General features: G+C 39.5%; 1 protein-coding gene across 2 annotated transcripts; it reads left to right on the top strand.

Moving 5' to 3' along the window:
• Nucleotides 1–1,572: 1,572 nt before the first annotated feature.
• ankrd27 (ankyrin repeat domain 27 (VPS9 domain)) lies at nt 1,573–25,869 on the top strand. Of its 2 annotated transcripts, none has more exons than XM_017699434.2 (29): nt 1,573–1,697; nt 4,905–5,027; nt 5,883–5,993; nt 6,082–6,238; nt 7,273–7,427; nt 7,519–7,578; nt 7,704–7,754; nt 7,898–7,963; nt 8,085–8,161; nt 8,314–8,435; nt 10,369–10,447; nt 10,625–10,757; nt 14,275–14,367; nt 15,607–15,731; nt 17,068–17,150; nt 17,381–17,496; nt 17,625–17,717; nt 17,985–18,182; nt 18,992–19,051; nt 19,180–19,299; nt 19,393–19,437; nt 21,175–21,297; nt 21,410–21,607; nt 21,909–22,028; nt 22,134–22,307; nt 23,207–23,294; nt 23,394–23,472; nt 23,804–23,870; nt 23,988–25,869. In XM_017699434.2, exons 2-29 carry the CDS (start codon nt 4,926–4,928, stop codon nt 24,408–24,410), a joined length of 3,318 nt encoding a protein of 1,105 aa, XP_017554923.2. In that variant the 5' UTR covers nt 1,573–1,697; nt 4,905–4,925; the 3' UTR covers nt 24,411–25,869. The 2 variants fall into 2 exon arrangements, with proteins under 2 accessions (XP_017554923.2, XP_017554922.2); XM_017699433.2 differs by having other exon boundaries at nt 7,701–7,754.
• The last annotated feature ends 1,885 nt before the right edge of the window (nt 25,870–27,754 follow it).

Genomic DNA, 27,754 nt, shown 5'->3' with positions numbered 1-27,754 from the left:
AACACTTTTATTTTGTGCGTCACCAGAACTCAATAAAATAACAGCTGCAAATAAAAACTTTGTAATATAATTGTAATATAACTTGATTTATTATCTTGCAACAGTGCATATATTTAAGTACTGGCTAAAGACCATCTGAATTACTTTTTAGAGTGTAGAACGAAATTTAAATCAAGTACATATGCAGACAAATAGATCTTAAGATATGGGCATATTAATGAATCCAAATGTGACTGAGGGCCATATGAGAGAAATAAAAATAGCTATAGACTCAACTACGCCACCTGGTGACTGACACCCTGAGATTTTCATTCACCCTTTGTCCGAAAATCACTTTTAAACCCACACAGGGACATTTGTGAAGGAGTAATAGATGTGGCCTCACTTTAATAAGTTAATTAGTTAATTACACAGTAAAAAAAAACACTAGTAAGTGAGGTTCATCTTACTCACTCATTTATACAGATGAAGAGGAAAAAGGCCAGCTGGTAGGACGTTTCGGATTGTTGACCTCTCTACTAAAATATATATTCTGTAATACAATGGCGTTCTAGTTTTTGTGAAATCCAGAGAAATGTGCAATGTGGTTCTCAGGGGACAGCTTTAATACAGTGTTATGATGGTACTTTACAAAGTTAAAACAAAGATAGCACTTCTAGGTGTGGAAAGAATTAAGTTAATTGCTACATTAATTGACTGTGATGGACTGGCGACCTGTCCAGCGTGTATCCTGCCTTCTGCCCTATGACCGTTGGGATAGGCTCCAGGTGCAGGAAATGCTCTGATGCTTTCCATCTACAGTTCTTGTGCGGTAGTGCGAGAAATAAAAACAAATGCTACATAATGTCATACAATGATTGTCTACCTTATTTTTCACCGAGTTTTCAAAGTTTCTGCATAATTAAGTGGTTGACATGTCAGCAAAATTATTCAGAGTCGTTCCAAGTTTGGCATGGACTGCTTTGTTCTAGAGAAACTTACAGAGTCAGAATTGTTCACAGTGGTGGTGATAGGAACCAGATGTCTGAAGACTTAATGACTCCAAAACCTCCCTCACAGAAGATTACTTCATAAATTGGTATGAATACACCGACATGAGTTTTACATGAGTTTTCTGATGAAGCTTTGGTCTAAAATACATTTTAGTTGATTTATTTGAATACATTTATGGTGGACGTATGCAGGAAGTATGTTGTGAGACAAAACAGTTCTCAAAAAAAAAATGTCAGATTTTCTACTGTTTTATCATCATTGACAACATTACATATATAAATTCGGAATACACATGTAGGGTCACTGGTGGCTTTGGATAGTAGGGCCATATTTGGTTCCTGTCACCTCCACTGTAAAGAAACCTGAATCGGCAAGATTCTTTACAAATAGGCCACTTGACATTTAAAACGCTCTGATTTTGTTTACATCTCAACCACTGAACAATGAGGAACTTTGAAAAATTCCCCTGAAACAAGCCCACAGTCCCTAGATTTAGATTTCCCTATTGTGGGAGGCGGGACTTGTGCGCTCAGCTGGGAGGGATCTGGATTCTGATTGGTCCGTGAGCAGCCAATCCAGCCCGGCAGCAGTTGGGGAAGTGCAGCACTGCCAGACAGAGGGTCGCTGATGTTTTTTCAGGCTGAGTTATTGTCTGCTCGAATAAATGTTCAGTTTACCAGGCAAACCTGATCAGCATAAACCAGGTAAGCTTGCTCAGATATCTTTAGTAACGCGTGTTGTACACTTTGTATTCTCTTTCGCCGGTCCTGTCGTAGCTCTGCACGGAAACTCGCCTGAAAAACAGACAGCTAAGCCAGCTCAGCTAGTCAGCTAGCGAGTTAAGCTAGCCAGCTCGCCTAGCACGAAAACATAAACAAATAAACTCGATATCTGGCGCGTTCACACTGTATTATATTTTGATTTATGGTAGCCTGTAAGATAGACGTCTGCTTTCACATTCAAGCCCTGGCTGGTCATCCACGTCGGATTGTCCGAGAGGCTGGGCGCCTCTTGCGCAGTGTCCGGTGCTAGTGAGATCTCAGCCTGTACCAGCTTGCTTAACTCTGCAGGTGTGTAGCCCAACATCATCAGCTCCCCAGCTCGCCGTGAAGCTGCGAGACTGGACACACTTTCAGCGGAGAGGAATTTCATTAAAGGAGGCTGCTTTTTAAAAGCACCTGCAAATCTGTCTGTGTACGGTTTTTTAGGTAAAGTGACTTGAGATGATGGCACAAACTCTCTCACATAGACTTGTTTCCTGCCACACAACGGATGCGTTCTGTTAACCTGTGCTTGCAAAGTACACTGTGTCAGTAAAGCAGAATTGAAGTAGCTAAAAAGTCTTAATCTGGTGTGCTGCGTAAACGAACCATCATGTAATGCCCTATGGGCGACTCCTGAAGACCCCTGCATTCTAGTGGGCCAAACTATACTCAAAAAAAAGAAGGCATACGACATCTAACTAGACATCTATCATATCAGATGTTTAGAAGCGAAGACACATGACCATATATATCCCTGCACCTGCTGTAAGTGGAATGAAGTGCCTGTTTTCTGAGTAGAGATTAAATCTAACTTACCTTGAAATAATTTAAACTGTACAGGGTAATTACCACTGAAAGGCTTTTCAAACCTAGTAGTAGGACTTGGAGTGAACTAGGCCTGAAGATGATGGGTTTTTTTATAAGCCTTACACCAAGTGACCTAGTTAACATGTAGTCTAATTTCCTAACATTTCATGGCACTGATTAATCACCTGCATCATTTTCTGAGTTGTCTTATCAGACAGAAAAGTTTTTTTTTCTACCTTGTGCTCTGTCTCTTGAGATACTTTAATTATTTCATTTAATAGCAGTTGATAGTTGGTAACTAATATTAAGGATGTCACTTTGATAAATTTGATGTTGAGTATAACGAGACACAGCCAAGTGGAAATGCTGCTGTTTTAAGCTGTGTTGTGTATTCAAGATTACCACATTATCATTTTCTGTTGCTTCTTTTTTGCTGTAATAACTTCATTCATGATGGTTTTTATTTCACTGTGCATACTACCTACCTACAAATAAACATATCTTATTATTATTATTATTATTATTATTTTTATGAAATTAGTTTAAATTAATGGAATCAGTCTATAAGGATTAAGCCTATCAGTGCCCACTGAAGAAGAGCTTTCCTCGCTTGTTGGAACGCTTGTCTTCCAGCATCATAAGTGTGTGATTTTCCCCCAACCCAATCGGTTCTGGCTTAGTGGAACAGATCACATGGTGTAGTTCACATTCCTCAGACTCTCAGCATCCCTCTGATGCACTTTGGGGATGAGGGGAGGCCCCTGTCTTGTGCTAAGGCTTGGGCATTTACCACCCTTGAGGGTTTGTGTGAGTTGCCTTTCGCTATGACCTAGACTGGAATGTCAAGCGCTTTCCCCGATGGCTCTCTCTTTTTTGATCCGTCACATTAGGGGCCTGAAGATGAGATTGTTCTCTGTATCGCAAGCTCTCTTTAATCGCCATAAACCAGTAAGTATGCTAATGAGTACAGTCTCTATTGATGAGGTTTATATGTCCTTAAGAACAGGGGATGTCTCCCGCGTCTCATGCTTTATCCAAAAAGCTGCTGTTGAGACTTCACTGTTACTGCCTGCTTTTGGTTGAAATATTTCTTCTGGGTGGCTGAAGTTTGATTTTCACAGATGTAACTCAAGCCTTGATTTGGACTAAAATGGTGATTATCCATTATAAACCTTTTTAGCTCAGAGCGAGGATTAATCTCTGTTTCATTAAAGCAGCCCTGTGTACAGTAGGAAATATTATTGGCTAAAAAACCGCCTGCTTTCAGCTTACTGTGGTGCAGTGCAAGTTGATCAATCCTGTTGTGCAAAGATTCAGTCTGTCTTTGTCAAGTAATGTGGCAACAAGATGTTACACCAGGTAAGAGTACGTGTATAGTTGTAAAACTTACCTACTGTTTACTGGTGGCCAATATAGTGATATTTATATAACTATTTATTTGTTTCATAACTAAGGGAGCATCAGATGTACTGCTTAATTGGATTTAGTGCAGCGCAGTATGTGAAATATTCACAGATATTTGTTGTGCTTATAGTTTTTCATAATATTATTTACATGTGGCACTACTGGTTTTTTATTGCCTGTTCCACTTCATTATACCTCAAATAACTAGATGTCATAATACATATTCTGTATTGAGAAAATGTCTAAGTATTGAGTTATTTTTGCCCAACTATAATGCTCTAGGAGCTGTTTGTTGTGGTGGTGTTTACCAGACTTCCTAATTAGCCGTTAGCAGAACTTCCATCAGTAGCGGAGTTTTGAAAGTTAATTTCATTTCCCTGGGAGCTCAGCTGAGGAGCAGCTGGCTGGAGAGAGAAGGAGGAACAGAAGACTGATCTCTGTTGTCTGGTGTAGCATGTTGTTAAGATACAGAGAGGCAGAGCGTGTCCTGTCTCTTTAGGGCTTGTTTACCTAGACTGCATTAGCACCCATTAGCCCATTAACCCTGGCTGAAGGCCCAGAGTTCTGAGCGTCAAGGTGGCACCTCAGAAGAGAAACGTTTGTTTAGAGTTAACTTTGAACATGACTTGGTTTATATTGTCATCAAGCCATGTAAGCTATAATTATAATCGTCTGTGATTTCTAATATGAGTCTGACCGCACTACATAACATGTCCAAAAGCATACCTCAGTTGTATCTCTGATCAGCCATCCAGAACTTATTATTGTGAGCTAATTGGACTAATCTGATTTGCCACAAGCTTCTCTCTACAGTTTTTTTCTCTCTTCTTGTCACTGGCCCATTTTTAATTCTTTTAACTTTTTTTGACTGCACTGTTACTCTCTCATGTTCTCCCTCCCTCACTTTTCTTACCTCCCTTTCTCTCTCCTTTGTAGGAGTTAGAGTGTCGGGTCCATATGGCTATGTATGATGAGAACATTCTGAAGAATCCCTTTTACCTGGCATTGGAGAAACAGAGGCCAGATCTGTGCAGCAGAGTGGCAGAACTGCATGGCATTGTAAGCCATTCACATTCTTCTTTCACAGAAATGAAAGGGATCTGGGTTTTAAGATGGCACCCTGCAATGTGTATATGCTGATTTTGGTTGGTGGGATTATTGTCAAACTTGATCAAGTGTCAGAAGTTTGTATTATATATTTGAATTGAACGTTTTGAAAATTGGTGTAGGATTCAAGAAGCTCAGTTTACTCACTCACTGTGTAAAGAACTGATTTTATGACTGACTTTTTTTTTTTTGCCATATGACTCTTGTAGTTGACATACAAAAAAGAAATGTGTAATTTTGGCCCTTAGGCCAAATGGACTAAGAGATGATGATGATGATAACTGGTTCAGTTTTTGCCATGTGACTGCTGCAGTGCCAAACAAAATCAATGGGAGGGTCTGTGTGGAAGGACAGATCCTTCTTTCATACGTCAGAGGATAAAAATCTGTTTTCTAATAATGATTTGTCATTCTTTCAGAGAAGGCTATATACTTTAATATGGAAACATTCATATTAGTGCTGCTGAAAGTCTCTCTGCAATATCTTTGTACATGAAAAATGTTTTTTTTTTGTCTGAGTGTAGAAGTCTGAACATGTAAAGTAGAATGTACTATTAACCATGCTCACGCTTCTCTCTTTGTAAGGAAGCTGATGTGAGACTTTTGTACAGACAGGAAATGGTGTGGGTCACTGGTGCGTTAGGTTGTGACACAGGTGTTGCTGTAAAATTTTGACAACCCATGTTTCTTGTCTGAGTAATTCTCATAAAACTAAAGATGTTTTGTCATTTTTTTTTTTTTTTTTTTTAATTTCAACCTTGAAAAACTAATTGAATTTGACCCTTGTTATTCTGTATGTGTGCTGTAGATCTTGGTTCCATGTCGTGGGAGTTTATCAGCTGGTTCATACACAGGAGCAAAACTTGAGAGCTATATTCTCCTCCCTGCAGAACAGGGCTACCAGACAGCTGATGGGAAGGTTTGTACATACATGCACATCTAATCTAAACAGTCAACGGCAGTGTGTGTCAACGTTCTCTGAAGCAGTGTTCTCTCATGTCTTTCAGGAGGTGTCCATAGAGAATAACCAAGTGCACTTGGGCTCAGGTTTTTTGAACTGTGGCTTTGTGTCAATTTTGTTTGAGGAAACCTTCTACAATGAGAAGGAGCAAGCCTACAGTATCCTGTGCATCTCTCGGCCCGTTGACTGCGAGCCGAGCCCAGGTGAAACTCCCATGTTATACTGTGCATGTCAAGAGTGTTACAAAATCATGCACATTCAAGGCACTATCATTTTTGATATAAATGTATAAAAACAGAACAAAAAGAAAAACAAAGGTGGAAGTGTGCAGTTTAGAGTGAATATCACTCTACAGTAGCATTTTTTTTCTCTTTTTTTCCCCCCCTCTTAATTTAGTGACATCTGGTTCCCTCCACTAGATAGGTCTTCCTTAATCACACAATACTACTAGTGCTTGGAGGTTGACGGGTAGCACATATTCTTTAACAATATAACATTTTAAAGTCACTGGTCAGTCAAATAGGATCATAATCAATATTAAACGCACTATAAAATGGTTGTTTTGATGAGGTAGGCCAGAACAACAACACATCAGTCTAGAATCTCACCTTATACACATAGTACAATGAATCAAGATAAAGTAGGCCGGCATGCAGTACTGTAAGGTAAGATTTTACTGCACTATTACATTTCATCCTAAGTTATTGTAACTCAATTATGTGATTGTTCAATCTATAAACACAAAAAACAGTAAGATCAGGTCAGACTTGATATTAGCTCAGATTGGATCTGGGGCAAAAAAGTAGTCCATACTAATTATATTATACCTGAGGACCTTGCTGAAGTGAGTCATTGTATATATTAAAGCAATTCCAAATAGTTTCTCAACCAAAAATATTCAGCCAACAGCAGTTCTGTGGTCATAAACTGACTGCTGATGGGCTAGAAAATGGCAGAACTGATTAAGTCAAACATGCTTTACTACTTGTCATATGTGCATTTACTTGCATTGTCATGTGGTGACAGTATTATTTTTGCTGTGTAAGGGTCTTAAAAAGCTATTAGAAAGCACTGAATTTTATTTTGAAACTCTGTCCGGCCACCCTGCTAAAACTGTACTCAGAAGGCCTCACAGTAGCGTCGCCAGGCTAAGCGTAAGATTGTTCTAGACAAAGGAGTAGCTCATGGCTTCTGAAGTTCATTCAGGCCTGTTCTTTGTGAAACGCTTGTTTATCAGTGGAGCTGAGCCCTGTCCCTGCTCTCTACTGCCTGAAGAATGTGGAGGAGGCGAAGGAATTTCTGGGCCGCCATGCTGAGAAACTGGATAAGTTCATTGCTGCATTTTGTAACTCTTTCAAAGAGCAGGAAAGGAAGGGTCTCCGCTATCACATAGTGAGAAAACTCTCTTCACCTTGCTACTCTTTCTGCTTTTTTGTATGCTTAGTGTGTAGTTGGAGCAAACATGTGCTGTTGTCTTCTCCAGGATACTGTACATGGACTGTACACAAAGTGTCTTCAGTGTTTGCTTAGAGATTCCCGTCTGGTAAGTAGAGCTCAGTCTGTGCCAAGTGTAAGATTATTCAGTGCAATAAAAGACCTCCTGCTGCTGAGTCTGTGATGGTGTCTAGTGCTGTGAGCTGATTAGGTGAATGTACTGAATTTCAGAAGATGCTGACTAAGCAGGAGCTTCAGATGACTCTTCTCAAACAAGCAGTGGAGGTGAGCTGTGTGCCAGCAGCTTTAAAAAGCTGCATACATTAGGACTGCATGCAGAGAGCAAGATGTAGAGATGATGCCTTGTGTTTTGGTGTATGTTTGAGAATTGAGTGCCAGTTCCTCACACTGTTATTTTCTTTTGGCAGATGTACATACATCATGGTATCCATGATTTTCTCTTTAGTTACGTGGGAACTCTTGAAGCAAGCCAGGTACTGATTTTAGTTTTTTCCCCTTTTTGATGGGAGAGCATTTGCACTCATTTCTTCATTGTGTTATATCTAATGTTGCTGTATTGTTGATGATGTACATGTATTTTTAATGTATTTTTAGGATGCTGCATTCAATAAAACCGCAAGAGGACTGCAGGATCTGCAGCAGAAAGATCTTGGTGTTAAGTCAGAATTCAGGTGACCTTCTTTTTAAGAGTAGCTTTCACTTTTTTTATTTTTTTATTTTACACTGTGAAGTACAGTCCAAAATGACGTTAGGATATTTCACTCTTGCGCTGTCTCACATTTTCTTTTCTTCTCTTGTGCTTTCACATGCTCTCTGTATGTAGTATAAATATTCCTCGTGCAAAGAGGGAATTAAATCAGCTCAACCGCTGCACATCCCCTCAGCAGAAACTGCTGTGCCTCAGGAAGGTCACCCTCACCATTATGCAGTCGCCCAGCCGCACAGGTGTGTTGCTTTCTGTATATAACCAGAAACTGAAGCTTACGTCCTAATTTTCCATATATGGTCACACACTCCTGAAGCCATGATTCATTTGGAATACTCTCAGGCTAAGGGTCCATTTGTCAGCAGATATTTCCCATAGACATTTTAGTCCATTTTATTTCTGACTGGAACTTTTGCCTCTTTTAGGTTGTTTAAACACTGTGTGGATATATTTGAAAACATGCCCTTAGTATAACGGTTATTTAGTTTTACTAAATAGTTTTTTAGAATGTTAGGTATTAGAATGTACTGCACTCAGTTGTACCAACACCCCTTTGAAAACAAGATAAATATATCTTGATGATTCTAAAGATATGTTACTGCATGGTAACGCAAACTGCAGTCATGATTGTTAACACAACAAACAAGCAGAAAAAAACAGTTGTGTTTGCATGCCACTGACACAAGAAAATATCTGCTTCACGCTCTATATTTGGTCAAATTTGAATGCTTTTGTTTTTTTTGAGGCATTTGACATAAAATATTTTTTGGTTGATACACTCATGTAATCGTTCTTGAGTTGTTTGGTGGTGTTCGTGTGGATGACAGTTTTTTAATTTGGAGATAAAAACCATATACATATGTATAGATGAGTTGTAAAATTTCACTTAATGTGATGTTTAAGACATGCTAACGTCACAAAATTTGCTTGTCAATACTAACTAAAAAGGTGTAATTTAGTACTATCTGCACTGGCCTCACACTGGGCCCAATAAACATGGTGCATTTTATTTTCTATTTTACTGCATCTAAGCCCAGAGAAATTCTGCTAGCTGTAAGGTACAAAAAAATTGGGCAGACTCTCACTTGCAAAATGAGGTATTCTGGGTTCCTGTTGCAAGTTTATCATGGCTCTTGGTGGACAGATGTATGCTTGTGAAACTTGTTCACGTTAATTGTACAGGCTTTGTCTGATCTTTCAGGAGCTCTTAAGGAGGTAATTAGGATGGATGCATTATAACTTTGTTCAAAAGCAAAGTCGTTATTGTTTATTCTTTAAGAAGGATGTGTTGCTGCCCTGCACATTTCAGTTTGCGCTGCATGTCAAGGGTCATCTGCAGTATGTGTTCTCATAGACAAAGCTCTCTTCAGCTCTCCGTTCCACCATTTCCCCATGTACAACTCTTGTAACCAGATTAGCTGGCATGCCTACCCACAGAACACTTTGCACACTGTTTAACCTCAAATGGTCCTTATTGAAATACACACTCTGCTGGCAGGGCAACAACACTCCCCTGTATGTGTAAAGTAGAGCAATCCTGTCTTAATGACTGTTTGCCAAACTGCAAATGAACCAATTTAAGACTTATGAAGCACACAGAGACAGACAGTGTGTAGAAAGACAGACAAACTGGACCCTAGTAGGCAGTGTAATGGAGCACATTTGCACAAATTGAGGCCTGAGTATATTTAAGCAGTACAATAGTTTATTATTTTTAGTGTCACAATCAGTTATGTTTGTATAATAATACAATAATACACAGATGATTTTGAAAGTAATTGGATTAAGAGTTTTTAAATAAGACTGATAAAAACGTATAATAACAAAAAACATAACTTCACAATTTAATAAAATACTATAAAACAAATTTTAATTGAAAGTGTGTGCATTTATGTATACATATCTAACTGACAGGTATAACAGTCAGTAAAGCAATGTTTAACTAAAATAAATCTAAAATATAAATAAAAATGTGGAAATGATTGGTAGAAAAAATTCAGCATGTATTGATAACGATATATTTTTTTTATATTTGTTAGGCCATAATAACCACTGACAGTATCAAGAACACAGATTTTAGTCAGTGTCTTTTTTTCTTTTCCCACAATCACAACAGTCCTCATTAGAGTTTTTCTGTTTTATGTAATGTCTCTCTCTCTTGCTCTCTCTCAGTTACCTTGGAGGCAGTATGTGCAGATGATCTTCTTTCAGTTATTCTCTATCTGCTGGTGAAAACAGAGATTCCGAATTGGTGAGTATAGCAGTTAACCAGGCAGTCATTGTTTTTTTTTTTTAGCTGGGCATAAGCAGCAAAGGTTTTTTGTTGCAGAAGCCCGTCAAATGTTCATAATTAATTGATCAATTAATTAATTAATGCAGTGAGACCATGATGGAACTCATTTTGTAAATGTATCTTCACTTTTCTCAGGATGGCAAATCTTAGTTACATAAAACACTTCCATTTCTGCAACTCTGCCAAGGATGACCTGAGTTACTGCCTGACCTCATTTGAAGCTGCTGTGGAGTACATCAGCCAAGGCAACCTCAGTCAAGATCCCACAGTGAGTGAGAGAAGAAAGCACAAGCATTTGGCCCTGACATTAGTTCACTAAAAATAAATCGTAGGCTTCTCATCTAGCTATCAGTGCAGCTGGGCTCTTTCAATACAACTGCTTTCATCCTTGGCTGGGTGAAAAGGTATAGAATACACTATATTGCCAAAAGTATTCACTCACCCATCCAAATCACTGAATTCATGTGTTCCAATCACTTCCATGACCACATGTGTATAAAACCAAGCACCTAGGCATGTAGACTGCTCCTACAAATATTTGTGAAAGAATGGGTCACAATTGTGGAAGTGATTGGGAATGATAGCAACTCAGCCACAAAGTGGTAGGCCATGTAAAATGACAGAGCAGGATCAGTGGATGCTTAGGTGCATAGTGGTCGCCAACTTTCTGCAGAGTCAATCACTACAGACCTCCAAACTTCATGTGGCCTTCAGATTAGCTCAAGAACAGTGTGGGGAGCTTTATGGAATGGATTTCCATGGCCAAGCATCAAATGCAGTGGTCAAATGCAGTGGTGTAAAGCACTGCCACTGGACTCTAGAATAGTGGAGACGTGCTCTCTGGAGTGGCGAATCACGCTTCTCCATCTGGAAATCTGATGGACAAGTCTGGGTTTGGCTGTTGCCAGGAGAACGGTACTTGTCTGACTGCATTGTGCCAAGTGTAAAGTTTGGTGGAGGGGGGATTATGGTGTGGTGTTTTTCAGGAGTTGGGCTCGGCCCTTTAGTTCCAGTGAAAGGAACTCTTAATGCTTCAGCAGACCAAGAGATTTTGGATAATTTCATGCTCTCAACTTTGTGGGAACAGTTTGGGGATGGTCCCCCCTGTTCTAACATGACTGCGCACCAGTGTAAAAAAGCAAGGTCTATAGAGACATGGATGAGCGAGTTTGGTGTGGAAGAACTTGACTGGCCTGCACAGAGTCCTGACCTCCACCCGACAGAACACCTTTGGGGTGAATTAGAGCGAAGACTGCGAACCAGGCCTTCTCGACCAACATCAGTGTCTTACCTCATAAATGCGCTTCTGGAAGAATGGTCAAAAATTCCCATAAACACACTCCTAAACCTTGTGGAAAGCCTTCCCAGAAGAGTTGAAGCTGTTATAGCTGCAAAGGGTGGGCCAACATCATATTAAACCCAGTGGATTAAGAATGGGACATCACTCAAGTTCATATTTTCAATGTAGTGTATGTTGCCCATAGAATTCCAGAACGTTGAGTTGTTCATGATGGCGTCTACACTGAGAGAGTCAATTAGTGTGTTCCACTCTGAAGGCAGCTACTTAACTAGTCACTGCCTTTGAAGGCAGCTCTCTCATTGGGCAGCATTTTAACCGGAAAGGAACCTTAGTAGGCATCGCATTATGGACAGCACTTTAGAGCCATTATACGTCATAATGTTCACTGCCCTGTTCATGTTTTATCTGTTCACTCGCAGTCACTCGTTAATTTACACTCATCTCCGACTAGAGGTGGATCATCTCAATGTAAAACGACGGCTCTGAATCTGCAGCAGCTGTTTTTCTGCACTGGCACTGCTGTGGAAATTTGTATATGAAGAACAGGCTGATTTAAGGAGTCATATCTATTGTTATATACTTGACTCAGCAGCCCAGATAAATACAGATAATCGTGACTATAAGTTTATAAATCATTTCAGTTCATTCCGTCCTCATCCACCTTAGTGAAGCTGCTTTATTTCTAACACACAAAGGATAAACAGTAATGTTACATTTAATTTTGTACAAATTGCACTCAGATAAAGGGATTCCACGTGTGGTGTGAAAGTGTTTGGCCCTTTCCTGATTTCTTCGTCTTTTGCATGTTTGTCACCAGACAATTTTAAATATTTGACAAAGATAACACAAGTAAACACAAAATATAGTTTATAAATGAAGGTCTTTATTATTAAGGGAAAAACAAATCCAAACCTACAGGGACCTGTGTAAAAAAAGTGACTGACTACTCCCGCTTAAAACATAAATTAACTCTGGTTTATCACATCTTGGGAAAGCTGAGTTCAATTTCCCTAGCCACACCCAGGCCTGATTGCTAACACACCTGTTCTCAATCACAAAATCACGTAAATAGGACCTGCCTGACAAAGTGAACTAGACCAAAAGATCCTCAAAAGCTAGACATCATTCTGCGATCCAAAGAAATTCAGGAAAAAACGAGAAACAAAGTAATTGAGATCTATCAGTCTAGAAAAGGTTATAAAGCCATTTCTAAAGCTTTGGGACTCCAGCGAACCACAGTGAGAGCCATTATTCACAAATGGCGAAAACATGGAACAGTGGTGAACCTTCCCAAGAGTGGCCAGCCGACCAAAATTACCCCAAGAGCGCAGTGACCACTCATCCAAGAGGTCACAAAAAACACCAACAACATCCAAAGAACTGCAGGCCTCACTTGCCTCAGTTAAGGTCAGCGTTCAAGACTCCACCATAAGAAAGAGACTGGGCAAAAATGGCTTGCATGGCAGAGTTCCAAGACAAAAACCACTGCTGAGCAAAAATAACAAGGGCTCGTCTCAGTTTTGCCAGAAATCATCTTGATGATCCCCAAGACTTTTGGGAGAATACTCTGGGGACTGAGGAGACAAAAGTTGAGCTTTTTGGAAGATGTATGTCCCATTTACATCTGGCGTAGAAGAAACACAGCATTTCAGAAAAGGAAAATCATACTAATAGTAAAATATGGTGGTGGTAGTATGATGGTCTGGGGCTGTTTTGCTGCTTCAGGACCTGGAAGATTTGCTGTGGTAAACCATGAATTCTGCTGTCTACCAAAAAAAATCCTGAAGGAGAATATCCGGCCATCTGTTTGTGACCTCAAGCTGAAGCGCACTTGGGTTCTGCAGCAGGACAATGATCCAAAGCATACCAGCAAGTCCACCTCTGAATGGCTTAAGAAAAACAAAATTAAGACTTTGGAGTGGCCTAGTCAAAGTCCTGACCTGAATCCGATTGAGATGCTGTGGCATGACCTTAAAAAGGCGGTACTTGCTTGGAAACCAAGCAATGGAAGCGAAGGAACTCTTGGCAGGTGAACAGTATTGTGGACTTGCCTTCACTGACAAGGATACATGCAATTCTTCCTTCAGATTTGGTCAAAGTAAAGCACCTTAGAAAGCAGCTGCCTTCCGAATGGGATGGCACGTGTTTTGGGAGCGTGCAAATGCTTTGCAACGCACTAAATATTTGTTATGGTTTAATTTTGTTGTTATTATGATATAATATTTGACACAATATGTGAAACACGTGCTAACTTCATAGTCATGAGAGAATGTAGTCATTGTATTTTCACACAATTCTGTATTAGATGGCATCTTGCTGTTTTTTTCTTTTTGCTAGGAATGAGAGGCCATCATATTTCCCACTTAACCTGAAGTCATGATTATCTTGTAGATTTATGTATTTTTTTCTCTCTCTTTTGCCTGTTGTGCCTTTTGTTCATGTCTTAAGTGTTGATGTGTAATATGAAATGTATTCTGCTGTGTAGGGATCAGGGGAGCTAAAAGACAAGCTGTTCTTCAGGCAGAAAATGAACCTTCTTTCTCAGAATTCTTCTACGCCCATAGACTGTTTATTTGAGGTGAGAATCACTGCAGTTCCTTGTTCTCTTTGAAATAGAACAGAAAGAAATGAATTATATAGTTGGTAAAAATGATGGTATTATGCTATAAAAACTTGATTAAACACATGGCCCAATAAGAATTTGGACAAATCAATTTTTTTTCTTATCAGGAAGGCGTAGTCACACAGAGCCAGAAGTACCCAGTCATTCTAGTCATAAATAGAATGTTGTACGACAGCCATGAGATTTAGGGCTAAATGTGGGTGGGAGTGTAGACTTATTTGGGTGGGGACAGACTTAGCATTAGAAGGTTCTAAACAAATCAATGCTATAGAAGTGGGCATGAAACCTCTCTCGAGAACTATTTAATGCTTTACAGCACCACGTCACCCAACAGCTACAGCTTTAGCTGGCTATAAGAAGTAGCTCAGTATTCTCGGCATGGGCGTGGCAGAGGCCGAAGGAAGCAAGGAAGAGTAAAGGGCAGAGTGGCCCAGGAAGAGATGGAACGGAAGTAAATCTTGGCTGGCTTTTCTTGTTGGTAAGAGCTAAAAGAGATAAAAGGATGCAAGATAGTCTCATGGCTAGCAAGAAAGCAACTAAAATCTGACAGCACTGATCGTCCCTGCCCGTGTTATTTATGAAAGACATTAGGCTTGAGGTTGAATAATGGAGAATAGTGCATTTTGGAAAAAGAGGAAGTGTCTGTGTTGGTCAGTTGGTCTGCATGCCATGTCATACCACTTCATCTCTGAAACATTGAGGGGTGGAATCTGGGAGTAGAGCATGCATTCTTACCACTGGAACTATTTCACTTGGGTGATTTATGTGGCTGCACATAGTTGGAACTTAATGAGTCTTGTATTAACAAATTCCTTCAAACTCTGTAGACATGTCTAAAGCAAAGAGTGTACGTCACATCGTGAAATGAAACTGAAGATCCATGGTACTGAAGTGCATGTTTAAGTTGAGCAAAGGACAGGCAAACAATTATACCTGACTTACTTACTAATATTCCTTACTGTTAGCACTGTAAGAATGATTGATTGGTTTATTTAAATCCAGTCAGTGCCTTAGAAAGGTGTGGCTGTTTATAAAACAGGCTACAATCATTTAAATTGTTTATCTAAAGTGACTTTAACCCCAGAAGCCAATGTGCAGTTTTGAATCCGAAGGACTGGAACACAGATGTGTGCATATTCCTTTACAGTATCATTTTATTTTGTGTATTTGTGTGTGTATGGCATGTGAATGCAGCACATAGCGAATGGCAATGAGGCAGAGGTGCAGCGCTTGCTGAGTGAAGGTGAGAGTGAAGAAGACAGAAAGAAAATGTGCCACCCACTCTGCTCCTGTGATGCATGTGACCTTCGTGTGTCTGGGTCAGTTGCTCTGTCTCTCACACGTGCACACACACACAAACTTATGCAGTAAGCACATAATCATAGTTAAAAACTTTCACATTTTGCACTAATTACAAGTATTTTCTCTTTCAATGTTACTTGTAAACCTGCAAGAAGTATTTTTATTGCAACTTTTGACTATTAACTACTAACTAAAGGTACTGCATAATATGAAGATATATGAAGATGTACAATATATATGCAGGGCATTTACATGTTAAAGGTTTCATTCCAAAATTAATTCTAGACAACTTTAAAAAAAAAATTCTGTAAGGTGTTGGGAATGGGCTTAACACTTGCAAGAAATATTAATGCTGTTTTACGATTAATATCACCTTTAATTAAGAAATAACAATGTCATACAAATTGTTTTATGTGCAAGATTATTACAAATGGATATTTTGGAATGAAAGTCTGTGTACAGATGGGTAACAAAGTAGGAACCAATGTAAAGCGTTTTAGAAAGTGATGGTCCACCACAAGCTGTCAAAATTGCTTCAGTATGCTTTAGGTTGAATACTACATGTCAGTGGAGCTGTACTGGAGAGATTGAACACCAATTTTATTGTATTTGTATTGTATATTCTCTACTTGGTGTATTAATGATGGTGGTAGAGAGTGCTGTCTAACATGTTGGCCTAAAATATAACAGATGTTCAGTTGGACTAAGATCTGGTTAAGGCCGTAGTATAATACTTGGATCAGGGGTCATCAAACTGATTTGATCTCAGGCCAATTTCTTGCAGAGAACTTTAGCTCATTGGCAGGCCCCAATCTTATCCCCCCGACACATTACCTCATACATATTTTTAACTCAAATAACGGTTTGCAGGATGGGTTTTGTGCCAGAAAACACTTTCTCTTTGGCAGAATCGGACCCATGGGCCACTATTTGATTATGCTGGATTTCCATAATTTTCATATTTTTAAAAAATGATGTATCTTAACTGTACTGTTCTCTTGACATACACCCCGCAAGCACTCACGCACATGGTAAAGGATGACTTATCTGATTAACTTTTCTCCACATTTCTGTAGACCATCTGTATAGACTGTACCATTTTTTTTTTCCTGTTTTATTCAAAATTGAGGACAGCTGGGCTTGCATTTGTATACATATTACAGAGCATGGTAGGTTAATTTAATTGCTTAATTGTATCATGCAGTATAGCTGTAGTATTTGCACTTATTTTTCTCAATTTGTATTAGTATGCGATGAATCTTGATTGCAGGATGCTTATTCTAGGGTAGGGATGTGTTTGTTCTTTAACCCATGCATTTATTTATTATTTTCTTCATTCTGCTGCTCATCCAGGAGACTCAATGACCCTTCCATAGTCACTCCGTATTCCCGGGATGACCGTGGCTACACTCCTCTTCATGTTGCTGCTATATGTGGTTAGCTAAAACTCGATATTCTTCATTCCTACTTATACACTGTTTGTAGTGACATTCTTTATATTTCATTCTGTCTTGTCTCTTCCTATAGAAAATAGATAAAAGTGAATGATTGATTCAGTTGATCCCTTGTTTCAGTCAGTCCTTAATGTTTTAAGCATCATAGCTGTTTACTCCCAGCATCAGGGACTAGGATGATTAATATGTAAATTATGTGTTTGTCATCTTAGGTCAGTCTATGTTGATTGACCTCTTGGTGTCAAAGGGAGCTCCAGTGAATGCCACAGACTACCACGGCCTCACACCCCTGCATCTCTCCTGCCAGAAGGGCTACCAGGGAGTCACAGTGGGTATTCTGTTTTAGTATACCTTTGATGCACCTCCATGCCATTTTTAGAAATTCTGTCATTGCTACCTAAAATGGCTGTAGAAAGCGGTCTCTTTCATTATCCATCCCCTCTCTTGTCCCTGTAGCTGCTGCTGTTGCACTATAAGGCGAACACAGAAGCTCAGGACAACAATGGAAACACTCCTTTGCACCTGGCCTGCATGTATGGCCACGAGGATGTGAGTGACTTGGATAGTAAATCACAAGAGGCCTACATCTTATAGCTCAGTTCTAGTGCTCATCTTTAAAGCTGCGATTAGGAATTGTGGCAACTGATAAACCAAATTTGCGCCTACATTTCAGTGGAAGTGATGCTCTCAGCAATTCCTGATTGGGGTTTTAAAACCAGATCATCATTACCATAAGACATCAACCATTCAAAGCCATACAGAAAAGCTTTGAGGGACCCTTTTGTTAACATGCATGTATGTATTTTTGTTTCTCAGTGTGTGAAGGCGCTCGTTTACTATGACTTGCACATGTGCCGACTGAACGTGCAGAATGATAAGGGTGACACAGCCCTGCACATTGCAGCACGCTGGGGTTACGAGGGTATCATAGAATCTCTGCTGGAGAACGGTGCCTCCACTCTCATACACAACAAGGCCAATCAGACACCTCTGCACTGCGCACTCAACTCTAAGGTCAGGCTTCACACAGTTAAGCCTCATAGTGAGAACCTTTGCAGCTGTTTATAATTGCCATGGACACAAATCTGATTAAAAGAAAAGAATTTAAAGAAAAATTTTACTTCCAACTTCAACGTCCTTCAAATTTATTTGAACAGGCTGTTTTTGATGGTATCACATCCAGTTAGAGAGAACACATTTTTAAAACACTTATTTATAGACCTGATGATCATAATTAAGAATAATTAAGATTACTTGTCTGTCTTCGTTTATTTAATGAAACTAGGACGTTTGTGCCTAAAGTGGCCAGATTGACTGATTAGCTGTCTTACAAGGCAAGGTTATTCATCAGTAGCTCCTAAGTGAAAACAGACACAGCTCAAGCTCAAATAAACCAACTTTACACTGCCCCCAAAAAATGTTAACATGTCAATTAAACAATAATTACTCACCACTGCCCTCTAAAGGTGTTGTAGCACTAGTCAGAACTTTCATTGCTGTGACTTAATAAGTATTTTCTGTCTAATGTTTTCTGTTTTAATTTACATTTGCCTCATGGCGACTTAAAAATGCACCCAATTCACATTCTTCAATGTAAAAATATAATTGGGAAAGTTAACAGCTGTAGAGAATAATTGTACTCAACTTAAATGATTGCAATCAAGCGATCATGCAATAATTGTGATAGGCCAGTTCTTTGAAATATTTTCTGTGAGTACTATGTGTTGTAGCCAACTCTTGTTTAGCTGTTTCTTTTTCCATAATGTAGTGTGCATCGTTGATCAGGTAGTGTGGTAGTAATCTTTTTCTTTTTCTTGATGTAGATTCTGTCCTTACTGGAGCGCACACACAATGGGTATAGTAAAAAGGAGAACAGTTTTGAGGTAAAGCAAGGTGTAAAACTGAAATAATATAGTACAGTTTTAGTTTTGATGCAACACCAAGTTTATCAGATTACATAATTTTGCTTAAAAGTATTTTACTTTATTTAAGTTGTTCTCTTTTTCTTTAGTCTCCCAGCCATTCCCCACAGCCCTCTGATTGCAGCAGTCGACGATCCTCTGTATCCAGTACTTGCTCTTTTCTCTCTGTGGAGACCCGTCCAGAAAGTGACAATGCCCGCCACAAGGAGGTAAGAGCAACACCCCTCTTGGACCGTAGGATGAATTTACGTTGTGATCTGCGTGTCTCTCTTTACTCTAATATCCTGTTCTTCTAATGGCAGGTGGAGAAGCTACTGCGGGCAGTGGCAGACAGAGATGTTGAAATGGTGAGCTGTTATTTCACATGCATTACTTGCATACATATAATTCTGGGACGTCAAACAAATGTAATGTCTAACACATTGTCTTTTTTGATGTAAGGATCTTTTAGCCTTACCCACATTCTTAAAAAAACAACCCCAATTCCAATGAGGTTGGGACGTTGTTTAAAACATAGATAAAAACAACACGATGATTTGCAAATCCTTTTCAACCTATATTCAATTGAATACACTACAAAGACAAGATATTTAATGTTCAACAGATAAACTTTATTGTTTTATGCAAATATTCACTCATTTTGAATTTGATGCCTGCAACATGCTCCAAAGAAGTTGGGACAGGGCCATGTTTACCACTGTGTTGCATCACCTTTCCTTTTAACAACACTCAATAAGCGTTTGGGAACTGAGGACACTAATTGTTGCAGCTTTGTTGGTGGAATTCTTTCCCATTCTTACTTGATGTACAACTTCAGTTGCTCAGTAGTCCGGGGTCTCCATTTACACTTCATAATGCGCCACACATTTTCAATGGCAGACAGGTCTGGACTGCAGGCAGGCCAGTCTAGTACCCGCGCTCTTTTACTACGAAGCCATGCTGTTGTAACACGTGCAGAATGTGGCTTGGCGTTGTCTTGCTGAAATAAGCAGGGACGTCCCTGAAAAAGACATTGCTTGGATGGCAGCATATGTTACTCCAAAACCTGTATGTACCTTTCAGCATTAATGGTGCCTTCACAGATGTGCCACTTACCCATGCAATGGGCACTAACATACCCCCATACCATCAGAGATGCTGGCTTTTCAACTTTGCGCTGATAACAATCTGAACAGTCCTTTTCCTCTTTGGCCCTGAGGACACGGCATCCATGATTTCCAAAAACAGTTGTGGACTCACTCACTCAGACCACAGGACACTTTTCCACTTTGTCAGTCCATCTCAGATGAGCTCGGGCCCAGAGAAGCCGGTGGCGTTTCTGGGTGTTGTTGATCTATGGCTTTCGCTTTGCATGGCAGAGCTTTAACTTGCACTTGTAGATGGAGCGATGAACTGTGTTCACTGACAGTGGTTTTCTGAAGTGTTCCTGAGCCCATGTGGCAAAATCCGTTACAGAATGATGTTGGTTTTAATGCAGTGCCACCTGAGGGATCGAAGGTCACAGGCATTCAGTGTTGGTTTTCTGCCTTGCTGCTTACTTGCAGAGATTTCTCCAGATTCTCTGAATTTTTTGATGATATTATGGACTGTAGATGATGAAATCCCTAAATTCCTTGCAGTTGAATGTTGAGAAATGTTCTTAAACTGTTGGACTATTTGTTCACGCAGTTGTTCACAAAGTGGTGAACCTCACCCCATCCTTGCTTGTGAACGACTGAGCCTTTCAGGGATGCGCCCTTTATACCCAATCATGACACTCACCTGTTTCCAATTAACCTGTTCACCTGTGGAATGTTCCAAACAGGTGTTTTTTGAGTATTCCTCAACTTTCCCAGTCTTTTGTTGCCCCGTCCCAACTTCTTTGGAACGTGTTGCAGGCATCAAGTTCAAAATAAAGTTTATCCATTTGAACATTAAATATCTTGTCTTTGTAGTGTACTCAATTGAATATAGGTTCAAAAGGATTTGCAAATCATCGTATTCTGTATTTATTTATGTTTTATACAACGTCCCAACTTAATTGGAATAGGGGTTGTGTTCTCATTGATGTTTGTGTGGACATACTGCCTGTGTTGCTCTTTCAGGTGCGCTACCTGTTGGAGTGGGCAGATGAGGAGCCAGAGGAAGATGAGAAAGCTGAGATACCTGATAAGACAGAATTGTGCCACCCTTTGTGCCAGTGTCCAAACTGCGAACCTACGCAAAAGGTGTGAACATGAGCAGATATTCATATCATTAGTTTTTATTACTTGCTATTCATGTAACTGTATCTAGATTTAATATCCAGTCTTATAACACAGTTTGTATGCATGTCTCCAGAAATTATCTGCTCTCCAACCGGATGGGCTGGGTGTGAACAGTAGCAGCGTGGATGGTTTTACTCCACTGCATGTGGCAGCACTGCACGGACACACAGCGTTAGTCTCTTTGCTTATTCGCCATGGAGCAAACATTAATGCCCGTAACGGCCAGAGTGCCACCCCCCTCCACCTGGCCTGCCAGAACAGCCACATACAGGTAACTATGTACAGCCCAGGGCGTTTTCTAACCACAAACTCTGCTTTATGCAATCAGGCTATTCATTTGGACAGTTAGTTACATCTTTTTCAGTAATTTTTTAGTCCACATTTAAATACTTAAAAAAAAAAAAAAATCAGCAACCTAAAGCTCTGGTTCTATGTTGACCGGTGGCTAAAATGCAGAAAAAGTCATCTGAGCTGTAACTGATGTAGGACATGAATTTGTGAAGAACTCTGGGGCTTAGGGTTGATTTACAGCATTAGTACTAATACCAGTACCTTTTAAATCCTCTGTGTAGGTGGTGACCTCTCTTGTGGAATGCAATGCCAAGCTTAATAAAAGAGATCAGTTTGGGAACACTCCTCTGATCCAAGCCTGTCTAAAGGGACATGTGCAGACAGTGGCAGTCCTCATTGAGGTATTCTCATAGTTTCACTACATGCACAAACTTTATTCTGTAGTATGTCAGGAGGTTGATTCAAATCTTTTTCTCCTATTGTTCATTGTTTTGGCTTTCTTCTAGAGTGGTGCTTCAGTAAACCTGGCTAATAACCAGGGCAACACAGCCATTCATGAAGCTGTGAGGGGGGGGCACCAGGCTCTGGTGGAGCTCTTGCTGCAGGCCGGGGCCTTTACGCACCTCAGAAACAAGAGGCAAAGGACCCCCCTCGACTGTGCTCAGGAGATTGCCAGCAAGGTACCTTTTGAAATCCCCTCACCTGGCTCACTTTTCCAGTAGAGATGCACTGAAATGAAAATCCTTGGTGGAAATTCAGGACATGCTCCACTAAAATCTGAAACCAAAAGCTGAAATAAAGTTTAAAATAATTGTAGTAGTTTACATAAAATTAAGAAAATAATAACAGTATTTAGGTTATAGTATGTGCTACAAAATCTAGTGTTCTTGTCAGCAGAAAATGGTCAGTGATCCAAGGCAGTGAATTCCATTACTTTTAGTTGTACTTTGCACTTTGGCACTGTTGTTTTAGAATGTTTTCATTTCTAAAACAGTGGTGTTGATGTGCTAGCCAGGACTTGTTTTTGCCTCTGTTGTTTTGGTGTATTCCATGTATTAAGGGAAATCTCATGCTGTAAGTGGTATCAAGCCTATAATGGAGATGTTCTTTGGCATTTGATACTCAGCATAAAGAGTGATTACAAATTGCCTGTCTAATGTCCCTCACAGAAATAATAAATTAGTCCCACTTAAACAGTTTGAACAGTGCAGGAGAGCAAAGGAACCAGAAACAGTTATAATCACTATTTCTCATAATCATTGCCATTTAAAATTATTTGACAGGCTTATTTTCCTACTTTATTTTTAAATCTGTCAAAATCACTTTTGGCTGAACAATATAATTTTTTGAAAATTTGGAATATCCCTAATTTAGAGTTGTATTCTTTTGTTGACGCAGCAATAGAAATACTAGTTGCTGCATGCTTTGTTTTCTAATTGGCTGTATGATCAGCTAATGTCATTAATGCTAGTTTGATTGAAATGTAATTAAAGAAGCAGTGTTGTAGTAACAGTGCCTGAAAATAAATGATACTTCAGGGTAACAATTCTAAATGTGAAAAATAATGCTTTGTTTTCAGAACACTGGGATTTTGAAGATTCTACAGAAAGCTTGTGTCCCCACTCCTGAAGCTGATCTAGTTAAACAGCTCTGCATGCCAGGCAAAAGTAAGAACTCAACACCTGTTTACACCCACTTGTGTATAGAGATGGCAAAATACTCTACATGCATTGTTAATGTGTTTATGCACATTTGTCTTTATGTAGCACCCTTACTTGTCCAGAGGATGAAGCCACACAAGGCCCCTGACAGGCGACGGCGCGAGAGAGACCCGTTTTCACACAGGTAGGTTTTGAGCTGTTTGTGGCACAGCATAAGGATGTATGGGTTTTAAATTTTAAAAATTACTGTCCTAACTTGTCTGATGAGTTGGATTGTGCAGAATGGCAAAATATCCTTGTGAAAGCAGGTTTATTGCAGAGTGACAAAATATGCAAACAGTGGAAGGCAAACTATAAGAAAGCATGCAGAAAATCTGCAAGGATTTCTGATCTAATAGTCAAGAACCCTACTATGCAATATTATTTGATGGTCAAATCAGTTAAAACCTGCTGCAGAAGATTAACTTGTGCTTTTCAGTTGTTTTGAATTCTGACATGTTATGTATTTTATACAGGAAACAACAGATGAAGAAATCATTTCCACAAGATGAAACATTTGCCTCCACAGACTTTCCAAGCAAGGTACTTGTTTTTCCATTAAGTTAGCAATTAACCACTCATGTTATCCAGTTATTTATCACACTGTGGCCATACGTTTGTATCTGAGGTAGTTTGTTTTCTCTTGTGTGTGGATCACAGGCTTCAGATGGTCAGAGTGATAGGAGGCGTCTACAGAGAGGAGAGACAGTCGACGGTTGTGGCCCATTCACCCATTCTCCTGAACAGGCCTACACATCCTGCCAGCAGGGCCCACAAAACCAGGCCAAAAGCCTTACCCGCTGCCACACCATCCATCAGGATCTGGCCCACAGCACGCCGCATGTGCTGGAGCACACAGACTGCACCTCCTCTACAGGCAAGATTGTTGATGGTGGTGTTAATGGTCCTGGAGACCCCTCTGGCTTTAGTGTGCCCTCTCCTATCTCCTCACCTGAACTTGAGCAGGTTAATGGGGAGTCTGTGGAGATCGGGCTGGCGTGCACAGAGGAAGAAGAGGAGCTGCAGCACATCAGGAAGAACTCGGATACTGCTTTCACAGAGATGGATAGTGTTGTGCTCTGAGGACCCTCTGAGACTTCTCTTCAGAATGGACACACCTGATGTTACATCAAGATCACATGAGACCTTTGCATTCAGCTGTGCTTTTGGAACACCTAACTTCAGCATGGGTTTGCTTTAGTCAGTGTTATTTAAACTCATCCCAACAGCCTTCTGCTGACTGCAACAGCTGTTTTAGCTCAGACTTTATAAAAGCTGAACTGTCTTCTAAAAGCTCGCGATTTAAGGTCATTCAGTTCAGGTGAATGTGAAATGGAGCCAACAACAGACTGTTGGAGGTTTAGGGGAATGGATGTAGGAACTCTTGATTCTGCTGGCTTAGTATTTTTGTCACATAAAGGGAGATTGGAAGCCTAGCTATTGTGACTTGTATAGCTAATTTGGATTGAATGTGGACTCAAAATCAAAAGTGTAGCATGAAATAAAACATACTGAAGGAAGACTGTACGTTGCAATGATACTGAAATAGCTTTTTAGAATTTATTTAACCTGCAATTTCATTTTACCAGCACTTTTATCTTTTGGAAAATCATATCAGAGCATCATAAAAAAGGGATGGTTAGGCATAACCTCTACTGTTTTTTTTTGTCATTTAATTTTAGTCAAAGCTCACATGTTCTAGTTTATTATTCCATTGTTTGATAGTAAATTATCAAACCACTTGTATTTAAGTTTAAACAGCTTAGGTAAAACTTGTAGAAGCTTGAAACTGACCTTGTGTGGTTGTGAGTCACTGAAAATGACTTTGTTACTCGTTTCCCACAGATCTAGTAACTTAATTTCTTTTAGCCATTCCTTAGATTTCAGCTTTTTCCCAACTCTGACTTCTAATTGGATTTTCCTTACAACATAGTTATTTTGAATGACTGTGGAATGTAGAATTAAAAAAAATTATTGAAGGTGTAGATTCCATGAGCTTTCTTTATTCTTCATGGTCTTGATTGAGTTAAATGTTGAAATGATGACCCTCATTTATGCATCTAGACACAATACATACAAAATGTACAGGAAACTGTTCTGGACCACTGTTGTATTTTAGACATGCACTTTAACTATGACAAAGCTTACTATGTTCACCTAGTCTTAAAAGGTAATTATAAAATAGTTCACCCATAAGATTTTGGTGTAGTTTTATGCTTCCTTCTGATGCACAGTAATCCTGACCCTGGACGTAAGAATGGTTACAAGTGTTTCTCAGATTAAGGTCTGATGTGGATTACAGAAACAGGCTCTTGTGGTTTAAAGCAGTAGATGTCAAGAATTCATTTGCCACAGAATGTAACTCAAATTTGGTTTCTTGGGTTGTTTCTAATTAAATTGCTGCATAACCAGTCCGAAAAAATAGTAATTATTTTTGTATGTCAGTTAAAATTTTATTTTATGTAAAAATGCAGTGAATGTGCCTTATTTGTGTCAAAATAACCTATAATAAACCCATAAATCAAATGGATGTGAACAATGACTGATGCCCAGAGTGTCATTGTCTTTGTTTTCCAAAAAATGCCTTATGATTAAGACTATATTTCAGGTAATTTTTTTTCAGCTACCCTGTTCACAATGCTCTTGATTGGAAATGCATATATAAGCCTGCAGCAAGGATTTCATACGATTTTCACAATATGTCATTTCTAAAACGTGCCGTTATTTACATATAACATGACAAATTCAACAAGAGACAAGGAGAAATGGTAACTGCTAATACTACACTGTTAACTAAAACTTAAGAGTACAAAGTCTAAACCATAAGTGCTTTCAACTCTTCTATGTGACAAAATCAATGTTTAGGATCGTGGGAAATATTAACTTTTTTTGAGGTTTGCCAACTTTCACAGTGAAATGTGCTGCTAGTCAAGCACTAGCGATTGATGGATGTGTTGAGCAGGCGAGGAATCTTATGGCCCTTCTGATTTAATGAAGGAGATGTAGGGAAATGTAGTCATTACCATTATTAAGCGCCAGGGCAGTTTCACAGCCAACCATGCATCACACCGATAGAAAAAGATTAAACCACTTAGTCTAAACGGGCAAAAAAGGAGCACTTTCATAAAAGTGCATTAAATGATTGAAACAGCATTTTTGAAATATGCCTCGCCTTGAGACTAGAGCCCGGTCTGGGCGAGCACTCTTGCTTGAGATAGTGCTAAAGTGCAAATCTCCTGTGGATTAATTTGAATATGGAGAGGTCATCAATTAACACATTAAGCAAATATCAGAATGAAATGTAGCATTCACAGTCTCTCAGAACAGGAAGAGGAAAGTCCCTGTGTCAGCTCTTCTGCAGCATGATCTAAAGACCAGAGAGCATCATCGATCTGATCCCTTTCAACCTGTGAAATACAAGAAATCAGTTTTCTCTTCTGTTAGCTCACAGTCTCAATTTGTGATGATTGCTTTGGGAGACCATTTCTACTGAGGGATGTGGACCATCTGTAATTTTCCACAATGGGCCTAGTGCCCTGTTACTGTGAAAATATCTTTATTGAGGTGTGCTACAGACGGCAGTCTTCAACTGAACCAAATGTATCTTACTGCTATTTCGAAATGTTTTGGGTTTGTTCTGTAGGCCTTTTCCATTCCTCGTAGACTGCTTTCAGCACTGTTCAGATGCTTAATATTCAAAACATCTTTTCTACAGTCCAGGCCAAGCGTGATCCTCTGTGCACTGAATTAACACAGGTGTTATTTCAGTCTTCACTCTTTGGCACCCAGACTTAAGCAGCAATACACCTTTCAATATGTGGTAATGGGGAATATGACCTGATTATCTATCAGGGTGCTTTAGCTGCTCTGCGTGTGTCAAAGCTTTCTACAGTCAGATTCCTGCATTTCATTACACTACCTAATTAAACATTTCAGCCGTCTCCAAACGACTACAAGGCCAGCGGCCACCAGACCCCTGAACTCTCCCTCTGTAGAACAAAAGACCTAATTAGATGACGGCCAATAATGGGAAAACCTTTTATCTTTGCATATAATTAAAGCTCAAACAAAAGAACGTCTCAATCAATTATTTGGAATGACAAGTTCGTAAATAAATTAGTCTTGCCAATAAATGGTGAGAGAAGATCAATAAGCAATGTTAACCAAATATCAGGGGATTGTTCTTTAAGCAACATACTGTCAATATATGTCACCTGCATTTCTCTTTTCTCTGGGTGGTAGTGGGTAGGTTCATTCACAATCTGACAAGACCGATCTCACTTCTACACATAGATCAGCTATGAGTCGTTGTGACCTTTTATGTTATTTACATATATATGCGCACACACACACACACACATCTTCTAAGCCGCTTCTCTTTCTGGGTCACAGGGAGTGCTGGAGCCTATCCCAGCGGTCACTGGGCA

This window comes from Pygocentrus nattereri, chromosome 11, assembly GCF_015220715.1.
Source record: "Pygocentrus nattereri isolate fPygNat1 chromosome 11, fPygNat1.pri, whole genome shotgun sequence".
NCBI classification, from domain to species: domain Eukaryota; kingdom Metazoa; phylum Chordata; class Actinopteri; order Characiformes; family Serrasalmidae; genus Pygocentrus; species Pygocentrus nattereri.
Note: the sequence above shows the minus strand (reverse complement) of the source record. Positions and strands in the feature narration are given on the sequence as shown.